Source organism: Medicago sativa, chromosome 2, assembly GCF_051527215.1.
Source record: "Medicago sativa cultivar Bolivia chromosome 2, Bolivia_mono, whole genome shotgun sequence".
NCBI lineage: Eukaryota > Viridiplantae > Streptophyta > Magnoliopsida > Fabales > Fabaceae > Medicago > Medicago sativa.
Window position 1 is genome coordinate 34366339 of NC_140750.1, and position 19011 is coordinate 34385349.

At 34.2% G+C, this 19011-nt stretch overlaps 1 protein-coding gene across 1 annotated transcript; it reads left to right on the top strand.

Moving 5' to 3' along the window:
- The first annotated feature begins 6601 nt into the window (after window positions 1-6601).
- LOC146946470 (xyloglucan endotransglucosylase/hydrolase protein 2-like) lies at window positions 6602-9194 on the top strand. The gene is made up of 4 exons (XM_085744540.1): window positions 6602-6782; window positions 7014-7114; window positions 7267-7454; window positions 8742-9194. The coding sequence occupies exons 1-4, from the start codon at window positions 6602-6604 to the stop codon at window positions 9115-9117; spliced, it is 846 nt and encodes a 281-aa protein (XP_085600666.1). The 3' UTR covers window positions 9118-9194.
- The last annotated feature ends 9817 nt before the right edge of the window (window positions 9195-19011 follow it).

Consider the following 19011-nt stretch of genomic DNA (forward strand, 5'->3'; position numbering starts at 1 on the left):
TGCATGCATGGGGTGCATGAGAGTGCACCCCAATGATGCCCTAGGGGCATGGGAAATGCCCTAGGCACATGGTTTAGAAAATCATGCCCTAGGCATTTTTCTCATGCCCTAGGCGCATTATGTCTCTCTTTCGGGCCCAATCTCTGATTTTCCGTCCTTTTTAGGTCTTCATCTTCAAATAACTTTTCTCGGTACTTTTGTGAATAGAATTCCTCCCATTTGTAAATCTTTGAGGCCTCTTGAATCTTTATTCTTGTTTGTTAAATCTTCACAATTCTTCGGATGTTTTTGATTTGCCGATTTGCATGATTTCTTCGTGAATTACTTCAAAACCCCCCCTAAAATTGCTATGTTTTGAGAATACTAGAATTACAGACTCAAATATAAAATACATTACAAAAGTCCCGAAATCATAGTCAATCGTTCTAATACTCCTCCGTTTTGCTGCTAAATCATACTAAAAATAACTGAAAAACAAACTAAGAATAATGTAAGATGATCTGTCATCACAACCTCAAACTTGGACCGTTGCTTGTCCTCAAGTAACGAAAGAAAAACATAATTTATTCTTTACATTTTTTTGTTCTAGGAAAAACATACCTTTCCGGGAGTTGTGCTTAAGAATCATTCATCACATTTATAGAAGAGCAGCAACTAACTTACCACTATACATTCAAGCGGATCTGGCTTGGTGAAAGGAACCTATATTCTCAGCCATACTCTTTTCTATGATACACATATGTATCTCCTAAAGCCAGTAGGGCTGGTCACAGCATTTGCCCACTCAAGTTGTCACATAAATATACCTTACCATAAATTTGAAACAATTCTAAATAGATAGTCAAGTTAAAGTTATTAACACACTAGGAGGACTTTGAGGGTTATAACTTGGCTTAGGTTAATGGTGGATATAATTTTGGAAAGTAGGCTAACAAAAGAACTTGGAGTTAGTTTGCTAACCTAGGGATTCCTAATAAAACATTAATGCATTGTCATCATTCCTTCCTTGATTCGAATAAGACGGGTAAAACAGTATAACTATTTGACTTTTTATTTTGACAAAAAGATACTTTTTTTAAGAGACCATTTTTGACTCTTGATTTTTTTTCTTTCTATTTTTTGTGTGTGTAGATCCATGGTTATCTAATTTTTTTTAAGTTTTTTCTTTTTGTAACAAATGTGTTTTACTGTTACCCCAACCCAAACTTAAGATGTTGTTAATTCCAAACAGCAACCCCAAACTTAGTTTCAAAGCATGTGCAATCATAATAATACCTATCTAACTCCAAGTGAAATCAAACGGGGTTCATGTAAATGCAGGACTGTGACATGATTCGTCACTAATAAAAAAAGAATTTTTTTTCGTTTGGTTGCTCAAAGTGGTTTCACAAAGGATAATAAGAATATAAACAGGGTGGCTTGAAAGGCTCATGGTACCAAATAAAAATTGTCTCGTGTGTACAATAACCTTACTGATCGTCCGTAAAAAACGGCCGCAAATTCAAGCAAAAATAGCATTCATATGGAACACTCATATAATGTATTAGAAATTTTTAAGTATCTAAGAACCTAGAATAGATATGAAAATATTTGGCTCTGAATCTCACCGGTTATGCTATTCGAAAAAGAGTAGGTGATCTTATAAGTACCTTCACTAGCAAGCCCTAAAAATTTACCTTCTGTGGCATAAGAAGGAAGCTGTGCTCTTTGAATGTATGGATAAACTAGCCTTTGCCTTAAATGCTTTAAATGAATACCTAAGACTAAAACAAATTTAAGCATAAAAGGAAAGGTTGTAAATGTAATGTAAAAGAAATAAGTTTCTAATAGATAATACTTGAAAGAAAAGCAATAGAAAAATAAAAAAAATTGTTTAGTCAAGTCATCTCAGCTTAGAAAAAATAAAATGCAGAAAAATAAAAATAATGGGTTGCCCCCCATTCAGCGCTTGTTTAACGTGTGAGTCCCGACGGTCAATAGGTTGCCTGCTATTCAGCGCATGTTTAGCGTCTCGAGCCTGATGGATATGTTTAAGTGTTGAATTCAGACCCTTGAGCAGTTAATTTTTGTCTCCAACTACTTATGTCTGCCATATAGTCCCGCACGTGCACGACTTTCTCATTTGGGACCTTGGTCATCCACCTAGTGTGGTCCTTGACCTCAATATGATTGTCCTTGCAGATGCGGTTTATTTCAAAAGGCCCATACCAAGTCTTATGTATTAGAGTAGGTGGGTAGAAAAGTTCATGAGATTTGATCATAACTATGTCCCTTCTTCTGAAAGTGTTATCGTCTTTGATTTTGACTAGATCCTCATCCATGAAGCTGACTTGTCGGATCTCCTCTTGTGGAACTTTCTTCATGTTTCCAAATGGTCGTCCTCCGGTTGATTTCCTTGTTGTATGTTTAGTTCTCACGATGTTGATCTTCTTCTTTAGTTTGGTTACCTTCAAGAAGTTAATACAACATTATTTTATGACAACAAGTTTTCAATTAGAGAGGTTGATTCAGACCTACTTCTTACGTTGTAAAATTGATTTATAATTATAATTGATTTTAGTTTTTAACGTTGGTTCATCTAGACACATTTGACACTATGTGATGCAGACTCGACCTAAATTAACTATTACTAGTTAATACCTAAGACTCTAACTAATAATAAATGCTAAACCTAATTCTACATGCAAAATTAATTAACTGACTCTAAATAAATAATTAACCTACTTAAGCTAGACGCGATCTAATGTAGATATTATAACAACCGTTATTTTTACTACGACCCCCTAAAATGCAATGCGAAAAATAAAATAAAAACCTAAACTAAGACTAAAAATAAAAATTAAAAATAAAAATAAACGAATGAGGTTAGTTCCTAAATGGGAAAACAAAAAAATATAAAAATAAATATGGTGAGTACAAAATGGAAAGAATAAACTAAATGGAAAACGGAAGAATAAACTATGTTAGAAAATAAACTAAATGAAAACTAGACTCTAAAAACGAAATAAAAAAAAAGACTCAACTAGGACTAAATATTTTTGTTTTTTTTTGTTGGTATTTTTAAATTTTTGAAAACAGAAAAATAAATTGCGGAAAAATAAATGACTGAATAACAAATGACAGAAAAATAAAAATAAAAAATAAGTAATTTAAATTGCTCAGTCGAAAATATCATCAATCCCCAGCAACGGTGCCAAAAACTTGATGGGAACGAATCAGATATAGCAAGTGTACAAAATCTATGAATCCCAAGGCAAAGGTGATTGCTAATGCAAAGGTGATTGAAACATAAACTTTATATTGACTTTCCATTGTTTTCCAAGGCAATGAAGGCCAATGTTCGCTTAGGTCTGCACATCTATGAATCTTAGGACACTCATAGGACACTCTCTCTACGCTTTCTTAGTAGTTCTATAAACGGGAAGCTCTAATATATGTCTACCTTACTAAGGGTTTCAAGAGAATGGCTCCATTAGGTTATAACTTAGATTGGACAGCTAGGTAGTTGTTTCCCAAATTACTAACTAGTTAATTCATAGGTTCGGTATGGCATCACCTGACTCAAAGGGATTTATCCACCAAGTACCTACGTCTAGGGTCAACAATTCTTATGGCATCTTTGGCTAGATAATAATCACTTACTTCCTAGACATATAGTTATCAGTAAAGAGATATAAATATCAAGATATAAGCATCCAATTAATGATAGCAATATTAGGCCCTGTCATAACGTATGTACCTAATCTAGGGTTGCACCTCTCACAAAAATAATCTACTTCCTAATAAAACTTAATTGATTTTTCCTTCTCTCTAAGAAAATGTGTTTTCTCCTTCTTCTCTCTAACCGTCCACACCACCTTCCACCTTCCACAATCCAAAGTTTCCGTACAGATGTAGCACTCCATGGCGGTGGTGCACTAGCCCTTCACGACCGCACCGTCGTTTAACACCGTTTTAGGTTTTTATCTCGTCTGGGTCGTCCAACTGCCGTCGGCACTACCGCGGTGGTATGTTTTTATTTCTGTTTTCAATCCACAAATACCCATCACGGGGCTGATCAAGAAGCTGTCGACGTTTCTCCGTCGCTGCAAGCTTTAGGTACTATCTGAAAACATTAGATCTCGATCTGATGTTTGGGCTCGTTTGGATCTTAAAAACGGTTGGTGTTATTATGTTCTTTGAAGATGTAGGCGACATTGTGTGATGGTGGTTGTTTCTTGCCTTTGATCTGTGATTCCTCCAGATCTGTTGAGATATGCAGTTTTCAAGGCGTTTCGGTTGCTTTCATCACACCAGTGGTTCTATCTATGACGTTTTAAAAGAAAAGACGTTGTTGTTGTCTTTCTGATGGCCATGTCGTACTTCTGTTTGAAAGACTCGTTGCATTGCTTTGCTGATTCGTCTCGACGTTGTTCAGACGTCTCTTGGCCGCAATCAGAGTTTTTTGTGCTCGAAAGGGCGTGATGCTTATTGTGTTTGTTCAGGGGGCAATTGGTCCGTGAATCAGTCCGTGTTGGCGGTCTATCCATACACCTAAAAAAAGATGGGTTTGAATTGGTTCAGATTCTTCTATGCTTTTAAACGATGATCGCAACTTATACATGCCATTTTTTTGCAGTTTGGTTTCGTGCTCCGTGTTGGGTTCGCTGGATTGTGCTGATGTGTATTTGTTGTGAAGCATTTATGTTGTTATACAACTTTTGTTTGTAATACCCTTTTAGGGTTGATTATGTGGTTGTTGGGTCAGGTTTAAGCCCCCACAACTTTTTGTATTTCCGTTTTATTTAATATATTTTCTTTTGCCAAAAAAGCGAACAAAAGAATAAATAAAATAAAATAAACGACATATTAAATTAAATAAATATCCAACAAAAATATACAGAGGTTCATCTTAGAACGCTAACCTAAAAATATTTAGTTACGTATGGTATATAAAAACAAATTACTAAAGATAGAAACATACCCTAGAAAATCAAGGAGAAGATAGAAGTTCTCCCAAAGCTCCAAAGTCGCCATCCTCTTGAACTGCCACAGTTCTGAACGAGAAATTCTGAATGAGGAAGGCTGATATTTATAGTGAGAGTTTCTACCTGGGTTTGGGTTAAAAGTGCAGGCTTTACCCGAAACGGAAGCAGTAAAAAATACTCAACAGAGAAGTTGTAAATGATGATGGTAGTATGTTGGTTTCCATCTCGCTTTGCTCTCTCTCTCTCTCTCTCTCTCTCTCTCTCTCTCTCTCTCTCTCTCTCTCTCTCTCTCTCTCTCTCTCTCTCTCACGCATACACACAAAATCTTTATCTCTGGCAGCCACATGCTCTCTTGCATTAACAAGAAGAATTGAATGTCAAACATATATACAACTACTTGCTGATTGAGAATAAGAGGGGGCTTAGGTTTATTTATTTTTTATTTTGATCCATTTATGTTTAAAACAGGTTAGTTCAAATATATTTTTTAAACAAAAAAAAAGTTTTTTTTTTATATTTTTAATGCGTCCCTTGAAGCCTGATGGGCCAGCCCATGTAAAATGCATGTTTAAGGGCTGACCTAAAAAGTTAGGATCACTTTTTTACAGGTTGATCCATGATAAAATATAAACCCGATGGGTAGGTCTGGTTGGTCAAGCTCAATTTGACAGCTCAACTCATTATACCATGGATTTTTTTATATTATTTTTTAGATAGACGAAATGATAAATAAGCATTGAAACTTACACACACATGTGGAGGGCTGGAGTTTAAACTCCGATCACTTCGTCCTGCATAACAGTTTCAGTAGTTTTACTACTTAATCTAAGACTTATGGACCAATAACATAAATTTCTATAATAGAGTAATATAATATATCCGGATCTATAATAAATTACTACTTTTCTATGATGCATATGTCCTTTCTTTTTTATATCTTTTTTATCCGTAATCTAGTGGTTAAAATTTCACATTTTAAAATGACGTCTAAACGAAAAATACATGGTTTGAATGCTCAGAGAGAGCTCTATAACCTATCTTCTATGTAAATATTTCTTTGATGACTACTCATAAATAAAAAGGAGATATGTTTGAATTTACAATAAAGATCCATTGAATTTAATTATTATTGGGTCAAACATATAGCACATTAGACCACCTTTAATTTAATAATTTACCTCAATCAGACTAATAAATTGATAAATTAATAAATAATGTAACATGTTTCTCTCTTACTTTGTGCTAATTAATTTTCTAACATGTTGGGTAAAACTAATTAGGACAAAGTAAAAGAGAGTCATGTTACATTATTTTCTTAATTTATGAATCTATTGGTCAGACTTCAATACCCAAACATGTTATAAAATTAATTAATTAGGACAAAGTAAGAGATAGACATGTTACATTATTTATTAAATTAATTCGGACAAATTAAGAGAGAGAGACATGTTACATTATTTTATTAATTTATGAATCTATTAGTCTGACTTAAGTAAATTATAGAATGGCTTTAAATTATATATATATATATATATATATATATATATATATATATATATATATATCCCACACACAACACTAAGTAAAGCACACAATCAAGTTTAGTCAAATAATTCTCATATTTTTTTTAAATAATGTATTTGTCTCCTCTATCCATTTTTTTAGTGCATTTTCTTATTGCTCCATTGAACATAAAAGGTGTTGACTTAGACATTGTTCCATTCGAGAAAAACTATGCTCCTCTTTGGGGGAAAGAAAATATACGAATTCTTGACAAAAGCCGAGAAGTTCAACTTACCTTGAATCAATATTCAGGTAAGATGTAGATATATAACTTATATTACTATGAAGAAGATAGTGAAAAAATTGTAAAGATATAAACAAAAAAAATTTCTTTAATATCATTGCTAAGTGTTAGCGACACTAAATATTGACAAATTTCAACTTTTTTAGTGGTAAGAACTACATACATTCATGCGACACTATTAAATAGTATTTTATGGTAATTTGATTGATTAGATTTTAACAATTGTTTTTGTCTCACAGGTTCTGGTTTTCAATCTCTACAAAAATTTGGTTCCGGATGGTTTAGATTGAGAACTAAGTTGCCTCAGAAGGATTCTACTGCAGTGATCTCAACCTTCTATGTACTTTTTCTTATATATTTATATTAGTTAATAATTTTATTATTGCAAATATATACACTGCGTTATTCACTTTATAATTTCATTCATAGTATTAATTTTATCTTTAAATTTAGATAATCTTTTTATTGTTTCTTAATTTTCATTTGCTGCAGTTGAAAGCAGATGCCGGAGATGAAATTGACTTTGAATTTTTAGGTGGCAATAATAAACGACCTCATATATTGCACACAAACATTTTTACTAATGGGAAAGGTGGTAGGGAGCAAAGGATGCGTCTTTGGTTTGATCCTGCTGCAGATTTTCATAATTATACACTTCTTTGGAACGAAAAACAATTAGTGTATGTAACAATATAATCAATATTTTTCTTTATTTTCATTTTCCTTATATTAATTTTTTTTTTTGCTTCCTTTATAGAATATATTATTTTATTTGTAAGGATAATATTCAGAAACCACAAGTCTTGCATTAGAGAAATTTTTTTCTGTGTTAATTATCTGGTTTTTAGGGAAAAGAGTCCCTCTTAATCTTGAGTTCGGTGAGGAGGTAAGTAAAGTAGGACAAAGAATTATTCCACCAAAAAATCGATTTCATATTTTTCTGAAAATTTTGTTCTTTAGTGGAATTACTTAACCACTTGAGCTCAATTGTTTTATTCGCCTTAAAAATATTTTAGAGCCAAATATAGCTTATAAAGCTTAGAGAATCATAAGATGGTACCTAAAACCTATTTCAGATTCATCATCACATCACCCTTACTTTCAACATGTCAACTCAGTATGAAGTTTAGACAATCAACAATTAAACAACATTTTGACCCGTTTTTTCTTGACTTATATTACCTTAAAAGAAGAATTTAGATTAAACCATATTTTTAAAAATATCTTAATTAAAAATAAACTTATATTTTACGGATAACAATTTAGATTTGAGGCACTTTTAAAAAAGGAGTCGAAATGACCTTTTTAAATCAAGTTGGCAGTGTTATTATATAAAAAAAAGAAAGTTAAACACCTTTAAAGAAAGGGCTGTTTGGCTTGCTGTTTTTGAGGGGAGCTGTTGGAACTTGGGTCGTTTCTGTGTTGGCAGACGATCCATACGCCTGTTTGAATGCTTTGAATATTCACTCCGCGTTTTTTTGCAATTTGGTTTCGTGCCCACACGTGGGTTCGCTGGATTGTCCGTGGTAGTGTTTGTTTAGGGCTTTTATTTTTCATGCCACTTTTGTATTGGAATGTTGTATGATTGATTTTTGTGGTTGTATGGGTCAGGTCCTTGCCCCCCCATCTTGTACTTCCTTTTATTTTATTTATCTTATATTTTGACTAAAAAAAAAAATATAAAAAAAAAATAGTTAAACACCTTTAATAATTTTATCTATTTTTTTCAATTATATAACTCATTCCATCATAAAAACAATAAAAGTTAAAAATAACAACAATTACCAAGTAACTTTATTTCTAAAACTTATAGTTTTAGTGTTAATTTTAATGTAACTTTTGACGGTAAAATAAGTTAAGTTAAATGGAGCGTGAATATAAAACTTACAAGTCTTTACAAGTCCATTTTTTTTTTTTTTTTTTTGAAAATTTAAGATTAACTTTGTTATTGAAATGAAATCTCTCAGATTTTTTGTGGATGACACCCCTATTAGAGTGTTCAAGAATACAACAAATAAAGGAGGAATGTACCCAACACAGGCAATGAAGATTATTGCATCAATATGGAATGACACATGGGCCTCTAATGGAGTTCCTGTGAATTGGAAAGATGCGCCCTTTGAAGCACACTATCGAGGATTTGGTATCGATGCATGCCAAGCTCAAAGCACCAACACCCAAGAATGCAGATCCCCTAAGTATTGGTGGAATGGTGAAAAGTTTTGGGGGTTAAACCCTCAGAAAATACAAGCCTACAAAAATGTACGAAGCAAATATTTAATTTATGATTATTGTGCTAAACAGTCACAAAATCCTGAGTGTCAAAATTTACCTATATACTAAACCTACTTGTGAGAGTACTGTCTAGAATAATTAGCACAAGGAAATTGTTGAATACCTGCACTATTTCAAACTCGTTACCGTGTATGTTTTCTTCAAAAGAATAAACAAAAATAAAACATGATTTGATTACTTTAATACATTTACAAAATTGTCTATACTAATCATTGAAGCACTAATCGTTGTGATAAAAATTATAACCGAATATGAAGACTTAGAAATGATATTTGAGTAAATGACTAAATTGCTCCTTGACTTTGTACCAAATTCTCAAATTGGTCCATGACTCTATTAATAACTCAAAATTGTCTGTCTTTGTCAAACGTTTCTCATATTGGTCCCCGACTCTATTAGTTGTTTTGTATTTTGAGTGTTAATGGCTCAATGTTTTTGGATATTATGTAGTGGTTAATGGCATAATGCCTTTTGGATCTTATTTGGTACGTTAATGGCTTAAAATACAAATCTACTAATAGAGTCGGGGACCAATATGAGAAACGTTAGACAAAGACAACGACCATTTTGAGTTATTAATAGAGTCAGGGACCAATTTGAGAATTTGGCACAAAGTCAGGGACCAATTTGGTGATTTACCCAATGATATTTACAGTACTGCAATTATTTTTAAGTAAATATTTATAGTTATTTTTTATATACAGTTTTTTTTTATTGTTTGTATATATGTTATGAATGTGTTATAAATAATTAGAATATCATAAGTCTAAAAAACTACTATAGTGTTTATGATTTTATATTATAGCTTCATTTCTGAAATACATGTGTAAGAAAAAAAAATTGGTCATATTTTATATATTTCTAGGTCGGAATTTCAAATTACTAGATTTATATTCTTTCAAAATCGAAAGATTAAGACCAAAATAAATATATGTTTCTATATAAAGAGATCTTGTATATTTTTTTTTGAGAGATCTTGTATATCACAAATGAGGTTTCTCTCGAATTCGTGAATGCCATTTTTTTAATGTTTTTTCCTGAATAGAAGTGAACCCACTACTGGACTGCCACACAAAACATCACAAACTCAAATCTCATTAATACGAAGGTTGAATGAGGAAATGTTTTGCATACAACATTGGCAGCTTTGAACCACGATCGAAGAGAGCAAAGCAAAAACAGCCACAAGTAATATTGAGTTATTGACCCTTGTTCTTTTCTTCGTCGTATATCTTTCATCTCTCTCTCTCTCTCTCTCTCTCTCTCTCTCTCTCTCTCTCTCTCTCTCTCTCTCTCTCTCTCTCTCTCTCTCTCTCTCTCTCTCTCTACTAATTATATTTTTGTTACAAATGTGTGTTTTTTTTCTTCGAGGAGTGGTGCTATGTGTGGTGATTTTGTTTAAGAGGTGTGTTGATTATCAGAATTTAATACCATTGATTTAATTTTCGGGGGTTTGTATTGTTGGTCACCAAAATTAAATCACATGAAAAAGGGAGAACAATACAATCAGTAATCGCCAAAGTGAAAGTTTAACAAATTTTTGCAGAAATATAATTGGGAAAGGTGTATTGTTAATGTCGATAATCATTTCTTCCACGAAAGGTGATGCAATCGTGGATGACAAGAGTGAAAGTAAACTAAAAAAATTGGTTTTACAGAAAAAATGTGAGATAGAAACATAAATAAAAGAGCACTTGCGTTTATTGAAACAAAAGCTTTGTTTTCTGAATATGAGAAAAAATAGAGAAGAGAGGAGAGAAGAGATTAGAGAGAGCTTTCACAGAAATTATATCTTGTATATCTCTAATGCAAATACACACGACGACCTAATTACTTATAGCCTCTCTTACTTGCTTTGCAAGTTGCTTTTTATACAAGCTAACTTTTAAAACAACTTTATAACCAACTTTCTAACTAACCAAAATACATATAACAAACTGAATTACTATTCTTAGCACTGTTCCTTAATTCATGTTTTTTGAATTCACCACGCCCATCATGCTTTTCAATCATTTAAATGTTTCACTTCAACGACTTTGTCATGGCATCTGTAATCTGAATTTTCTATCTTGCAGTGCTCCAAAACTAACTCTCCTTTAGTGACTTACTTAAGGTTTTCAATATGTTTGGTTTTCCCATGTACTATAGGATGTTTGGCTATGTTAAAGGCAAATTTGTTGTCAACCATGAGTGCCATAATTTCTTCTTCCTTTACTCACAATTTCTACACCAGTTCATCTAACAATGAAACTTGACAAGCAATCATTGTTGCATCAATGTATTCTGACTCATAGGTAGATAGATCTACTAGTGATTCTTCCTAATAACACCAAGAGATTTGTACCTTGCCTAAGAAGAAACAATATCTTGTGTTGTTTTTCATGTCAATCTTAGCTCCACACTAGTCTGCATGTGAGTAGCCAATGATCCTTACATTCTTATCATCCTTATTATTTGGAAACAATACTCCCCAATTGTATATCAATGTTTTTGGTAAACAACGATGGCTGGTTTTGGTTATTACAAGCAGGATCAAACTAGAAATTCTAGGACATGTTGTGCATTTTTTTTTCAAGCGTTCATCGAGTTCATAGGTTGCTTTACAAAGAGGATGAGACCGTATGGCGTCTTTCGACAGAAAAAGAATTTTAAACGCAAAGTAAAGGCATTAAGTTTAAATTGCAGAAACTTAAAGAAAAGATAAAATACAATGCATTAAAAGTAAAGGTGGTTCGACAAATCCTTTACATACGTTCTTTATGACTCTTTTGTCTCGCACCGATACTTCGAGTGTTTTAGAAATCTGTATAGGTGATTTGCGACCCGTTTTCCCTATGGAAAACTACAATTTATACATAGAAAAATAACTGAAAAAAGCATAATCCCACGATCAACACTTCTTCCATGTAGACAATTGAAAAAGAAAAGCAAACATTTCAATTTAGTTGAATGGCCCAATAACAAATATTAGTTTTGGGCCAAACTTTTAGCCCAACCCATATTTAATTAAAGAGTATTACTTTTCCCACCCTATGCCTTTCCTAGCGCGCCCTATTTTTTTTTCCAATTTTGCCCCTGCTCCGGATTACGTACTCCGGAACGTATTGTTAGTATTCTTCAGATGTTTCCGGATTTTAAAATCTGGAATAGTATTTTAGCAGAACTTTTGCAATTTTAAGCTCTACAATTCGTAAAATAAAATTCGTATAAAATAAAAAACAAAAATAAAAGGACACAAACATAAAAACAACTCATTTTATTAATATATGAACAATACATTACAATAATTTTCAAGCTTTTTAAGCTTATTACATAAGATCCTATATCTATTTATAATCTCCTAAGAGCCTAATTCTAATCTCCTAAGAGCCTAACCACTGCTATGTGATAGGACATAGCAGTAGCTTGGCTATTGGTGGAAAACCGGAGGAGGGGGGAAGAAGAAACCAATGCCCCTGAGGGAGGTGGGGGGTGCTTAGACTTACGCCCAGACAGGCGAAGCTAAGAACCACACTGACCCACATGACCCTCAGATGAACCGCCCTTCGTTGCAGCGCGGTTCCATCCTCATTGACTGTTCATACAAACCCTGAAAGTTTTCAACGAGGCCCTTATCTATGAAAGGCCAACGATGGAAAACCATGGTTGTAGAAGGAAGAAGAGGAGGAGAGGGATGGTGTGAGAAATGGCGGGGTTTGGAAGGGTATTTATAGGGAGGGGTGGGTGAAAAATGGTTGGGAAGCCGTAAATGCAGTCAAAAAACGTGGTAAAACACGTTTTTTTGACTTGACCACTGTCAAAAAGGTGTGGTGCAGACCACCGGCCATGACACTGACGCGGTCCGGAAAATACAATCCGGAATTCACCTTTGGTTTCCGGGTTATATTTTCCGGATTAATGCGATTATGGTGTGAACGAGGGAAAAGTTGGCACTTCTTTGTAGAGCTAAGGACATTCTAGAATGTATAATCCGGAATGATTCAGCAGTTTTGAAAGAGAGCCATTAATGTGGGTTTGGACGGTTACAACCACTAACACGTTTTCATTGACTGTATTAATGACCTAGGACTTGTATAAGGCTATAAATAGGCTTCCATCTTCAACAAATACCTCCATTCTTCACTTCACCTCTTTTCTTCAATTTTCTTCAAACATTTTTAGTTTTTTAGGGGTGTCGGTGGTGTCATGGTCATTGTTGACCGTTCCTATGAACCCTGCAATAACATTTCAACTTGTGTGGGGTTCATATAAAGGTCAACAGAGACCCTTGACATCAAAGAAAGACACAAAATATTCATATCGTTTTTGTTCGGATTTAATTTTCCGGAAATCTCTTCACCTCTCTTCTTCAATTTTCTTCAAATGTTTTTAGTTTTTTAGGGGTGTCGGTGGTGTCATGGTCATTGTTGATCGTTCATATGAACCCTGCAATAGCATTTCAGCTTGTGTGGGGTTCATATAACGGTCAACAGAGACCCTTGACATCAAAGAAAGACACAAAAAAGCGCACAACATCTGGTCCGGATTTTATTTTCCGGAAGTAACTAACAATCTGGTTCGGAAAACAGAATCCGGACCAGGGGTATTTTTGGAATTTTTACAGGGCGCGCGAGAAGGCAGTAGGATGGGAAAGGTAAATCCCTTAATTGAATTGTTTGAGATTTGCTCTTTACCCAAATGGTTTTGCCCATTCCCAAAGTAAATGTCCAAAATACCCCTAGGCATGTGTTTACGCTGATTTTTGGTAAACAATCGCTGGTTTAAACAGAGTTACTTGCAAGATCAACCAGTAAATCTTAGGAGCATATTTGTGCTTTTGTTATTTCTGGGAAATCGTAATGTTCTTGAAGATTAAATAAAACAAAGAAAATAAAAGCAATCGAAATCAACCCAGTTGACTTCAATCGAAACTTGTTAAATAAAAACAAAGAAATTGTTCAAAGCGAACAAGTAAAATGCAAAGACATTTAAGAAAAAGAACTTAAATTGCATTGATCGAAAGTAAATTGGTACACAGATTCATACATTGCAACTTGTGACTCATTTCTCGCTTCCATACGGATAGTTTGAGTGTAAGTTTTGTATGATTGAATTGCGACCCTTTTTTCCTATGAGAAACTACTATTTATACAAATAGAAATAACTACCTACATTCGAATTCAAACCTATAACCATATAAAAACTAACAAGTCTTAACCGCCTAATTTGAATTTCGAACGCGCCGTTTGGAGATGTCTGTTGCTTGCCCTTATCTGAAATAACCGTCCTTCGATGGTTTTTTTCATCCGTCGAAGCACGTGCTCCCAGCAAGCCCAACTTCGATAAAACCCTAAAAACAATCCTTCGTTTCTTCGATGATAAGGTCAACTCTCCTTTGACTGCATTTAACACCACATTAAATGATAGCCTTTAAAAATATAGGCTAACAAATTGCCCCCCAGAAATGTCATTGTCGACTCATCTCATTGATAGGGAGATAAGGATGTTTCTGACCCTGATGCTTATGCTTCAGCTTAATCGATGCTTGAAACTTAAATGACGTCATCTTGGTAGAGAAACAATTCAAAAAAGAAAATTTTGGTGTCCCCACTATACTTAGTGGGCCACGTTCCATTGGGAACTACCATTTTTGTAAAAACTGTCAAACACAAGATGTTGACACATGTCTTGATCAAAGGGCTATAAAACATAATGGCTTCACCTTTACCTTTTCACTTTCCAAACTTTCCCTTTCTACTATTCATTCTTCTTCTTCAAAGCAACAACCGGAAAAACCCTTTTTCAAAACTTCATCTTTTCCAGAAAAAACCACCTCATTCCATTCGTCATTCCCAATCATTGAACAATTATACTATGACGAAAGCACAAGGTTCTTCCTCTGGAACTACAAAACGCGATGATCCCATAAATTTCTCCAAGGACTTTTCTATTGGCGCTCCTGTGTTCATAGAGGAACCTGATGTTATACCCTAATTTTGGACCTAAAAATACTTATTCAATTCTTCTTTTCTTGCATTATAAGTCATTTGATATATCTCTGATCAGTTACATCTTTCCTTGCATTTTATTTCAGTGTTATTTGCAAAGTTCATATAAAAAGGTATTTTAGTCATTTCCTGCATTCAACTCATTTTAATCCTTGAAAATTGTTTGAGTCTTTTAAATTGGTTTGTATAAGTCCTTGTTTCAATCTCATGTCAAAACTCATTTCAAAAAATATCAGTTGAGTCATTTTTTTAGTCAGTTTAACCCCTAGGGGCATTTTAGTCATTTCCCATGATAAAATCTCTTTCAATCTTTAAAAATTTGTTTGAGTCTTTTCGAACAGTGTGAATAAGTTTTCATTTCAATTCTATGTCAGAATCCATTTCAAAAATTGCATTTGAAGTCATTTTGAGTCAGTTTTGCCCCTAGGGGCATTTTAGTCTTTTCATGTGTTAAAACTCTGTTTAAATTCTAAAAATTGTCTCTGAGTCTTTTAATTCGCTTGTATGAACTCTTGCTTTAATCCCTTGTTAAAAAATCATTTTAAAATTGCATTTGAGTCGTTTCGAGTCATTTTAGTCCCTAGGGGCGTTTTGGTCATTTCACATAATATTTCTGATTCGTTTTAATCTGCTTTGTTGCTTTTAATCGTCTCGCTTTACGTTAATTTTCAATTTACTTTTTCAATTCAATTTTTGTTTTAATTTTCATTTTGGTCCTCGTGCTTTTGTTATTTGCATTTTAATCCTTTTAAGTTTGTTAGAGTCAAAGTCAAGGTTTGTTACAAGTCAAGTGCCACATGGCATTGTTTCATTGGTCCAAGCTTACCACATCACCTATAAATTCAACTCACCTCACAATTTCTCATTCAACCATTAATTATTTTACACATCCACAAAAATCACAAAGCTTTTTCTCTCAATTTTTCCCTCCCATTTTCTCACTTCTAACTAACTTTCTCATCCCTAACAACCTTCTCTCTCAACTCTAACAACTTTCCACCACCACCAAAACCACCTCTAACCACCTCTAAACACCTTCAACCACCACCTTCAACCTCCATAACCACCATAACAACCACCATAACTTCCCCAAAATTCATCACAAACTCACAAATTCCGCCAATTTTCATCGAATCATAAATCCTCACAAATCGTAAACCTCAACGTATCACTATCACCAACACAAGATTCGAAATCTATCCCCACACCAATTCAGGTTCGGTTCCTCAATCTCCATCCAATTTCAAATTATCGCTACAAACAACCGGTTCCAACACTTTCACGGTGGCGAAATTAAACTCATCAACCGCGAACGGAACAACCGCGAACGGAAATGCAACTGAACCGAATCGAAATCTAAGCTCACAACACACATTCATAACAAGTGAGGAAGTTATTGCAATCCAGCATCAAGGTTGAAGCGAAGAAGAAGCAAGTCGGTACCGCACCAGGAAGAACATCCGAACCAAAACAGAGAAGGAACCGCGAAGATTCATTCGATAACGGTGACGAAACGGAGGTCGACGGTGATGAAAGCAATTTGGAACGGAATCTTGAGCGAAGCTAGAACAAATTGCAGCCGGAGAGTTTGGTACCGAAATCTGAAAAAGAGAGAGGATCCGAACGAAGAACAGAGAGGTATTGTTCCTATTTTCTCATTCTTGATATCGATTTGTTAAGTCCTTTAGAGTTTGAGCTTTAATCTTGAAAGTGTAATTAAGAAGAATGAAGAAAGGGGAAGAAATAAGGAGGGGATTGTGTGGTTGTTTGCCTGGAACGAGAGAAGAAGAGCAAGGTATTGTAGTGTTTTTAACACAGCCAAGCACCCTCATGTTGACCCGTTTTCATCAAACCCATTGACCCGGATCCATTTCACACAAATCCAACCCGTTTTTCACTTTGGTCTGGGCTTGGGCCTTAGTTTTTTGTTGGTTTTATTTTCTGCATATCTTCCTTGCTAAATACACACTGCAAGTTGTGGTTTATACCCTGGCTATGCCTAAAACGTTTTAGAAAATCCCATAAAAATTCTTAGTTCTTTCTTGATAATCTTGCGGTGTTTTTTATGATAATCTTGTACTAAAAAAAAAACTTGAAGAAATAGTATGTTAGTTTCTTGTTTTAATTTTGAAGATTTTATGTTAAAAAAAAAACTTGTGAAATTGCTTGGTTTCGATTCCAATGCTTGACATGTGTTTGTGATCCATGATGTATGGTTTCGTGATAATTTTTTTTTACTGTTTAAATGTGTATGCCACTGCATGTGGATCTTTTCGTGCTTTATTACTTGTTTTACAAGTTTTGTGTGTGAATAAATAATGTGAAATAAGCCTAACTTTTGTCCTAAATGCTTGACATGTTACACTCCTTTAATTCTCCTTGCGAAAACTGATTTGTCACTCTTTGGGAACTTGTTAAGACATGAGGATTATAGGCCTTGTTCAAGCCTTGCATTGTTAATGAATCTTTAGGCCTATTTCGCACTATTTTTGCCATGTTTTGTGATATTTTTCTTGTTTTTGCTATAGTAATGTTTCCTTGCTCTTATTTCTTGATATTATCATGTGCTACTAACCCTTTTGTTTCATGTTTCATAAGCATCTCATTTTGCATCTTCATCTCTTTTCTTGCAATTTAATTTGTACCAAAAATTAGAATGTAATACTTAGGACTTTTTGTAATATTTTACTTCATGCAATTTTTAATTTCTTGCAAGACCATAGAATGTATCTAGGCCAATGATGTAATAAGGACAATGGACTCTAATAATGTACACCGACACAAGCACCGACAAATGCACACACACCACTTTAGGTATATAGCTAGAATATGCATGTTTAGATGTATGTTTAGGATTGTATGTTTAGATGAATGTTTAGGCTTTATACTTAGAAAAATCACTTTCCAAAAAAATGTGAACAACATCATTCAAATCATTTTCAAAATAAACCTTGGGATCCAAAATCCCATTGTATTTTCTCTTTCATTTTCTTAATCAAAATTCAATGAAAATAATCATATTTGACTTCTTTTGCAAATGACTAATCAAACCTCACCTTTTCTTAAATTCTCATGCCTTTAAGGCCTCTCAATCTCCATTCTTCAAATTCCAATTTTCAAACTTAAAATCAACCAACAAAAACAAAAACATTTTTGGAAGAGAACTACGGTGGATTTGATCCCTTAAAAGGGTACGTAGGCAAGGAACAAAATTCCTTCAATTCAAATAAAATAAAAATTCAAACACATTCCTCTCCCTCCAATTATTCACTTAGTAAACTCTTAGGTTTAAATAAACACTTTCAAAATAGCATTTAAAAGTAAAGCGAGCGCGTAGAAATTAAAGACGGTTCCTATAGGATACTATAGTCGTTATGGGTGCCTAACACCTTCCCGTAGCGAAAACAACTCCCGGACCTCGATTCTCAAGGGTTTTGCTTAATTTTTCCCTTCCCAAGAAAAAATAAGATATCACCGGTTTAAAAGGTTCAAACGTAATCAATGTTTGACACCCGAAAACCAAGATAAAACAGCTGGCGACTTCACTGGGGAGATTCGAGAGTTACGCCTAGTCTTTATTTCCGCGCTTGCGCTCTTTTTACTTGTTTCTTTTATTTGCTTTCCTATGTGAATAAATGCTTAATTTCTTGCAAACGTGTGGGGTGAGAATATCAAAAGTCCTGCACCCGGGCTGAGTGAACTTAGGATTTAGGAGGGATATAATCGACAATTCATTCCGGGGGTTGCCTCGTGTTTTGGATTATGCGATCAATCCCACATAGCTGAGGCATTTTGGGGGTGATGTTGTCGGCGCGTGTTGTCGCGTTTAGGCACTTTACTTCTAATTGTTCTATGACGCTATGAACCGTAGATAACCAAACCCATCCATGGCCATTTTTCTAGGATGTAGTGCGGAGGCTAAACCGAGTGTTGTTTCGAGTTTTAGTCGTCACGC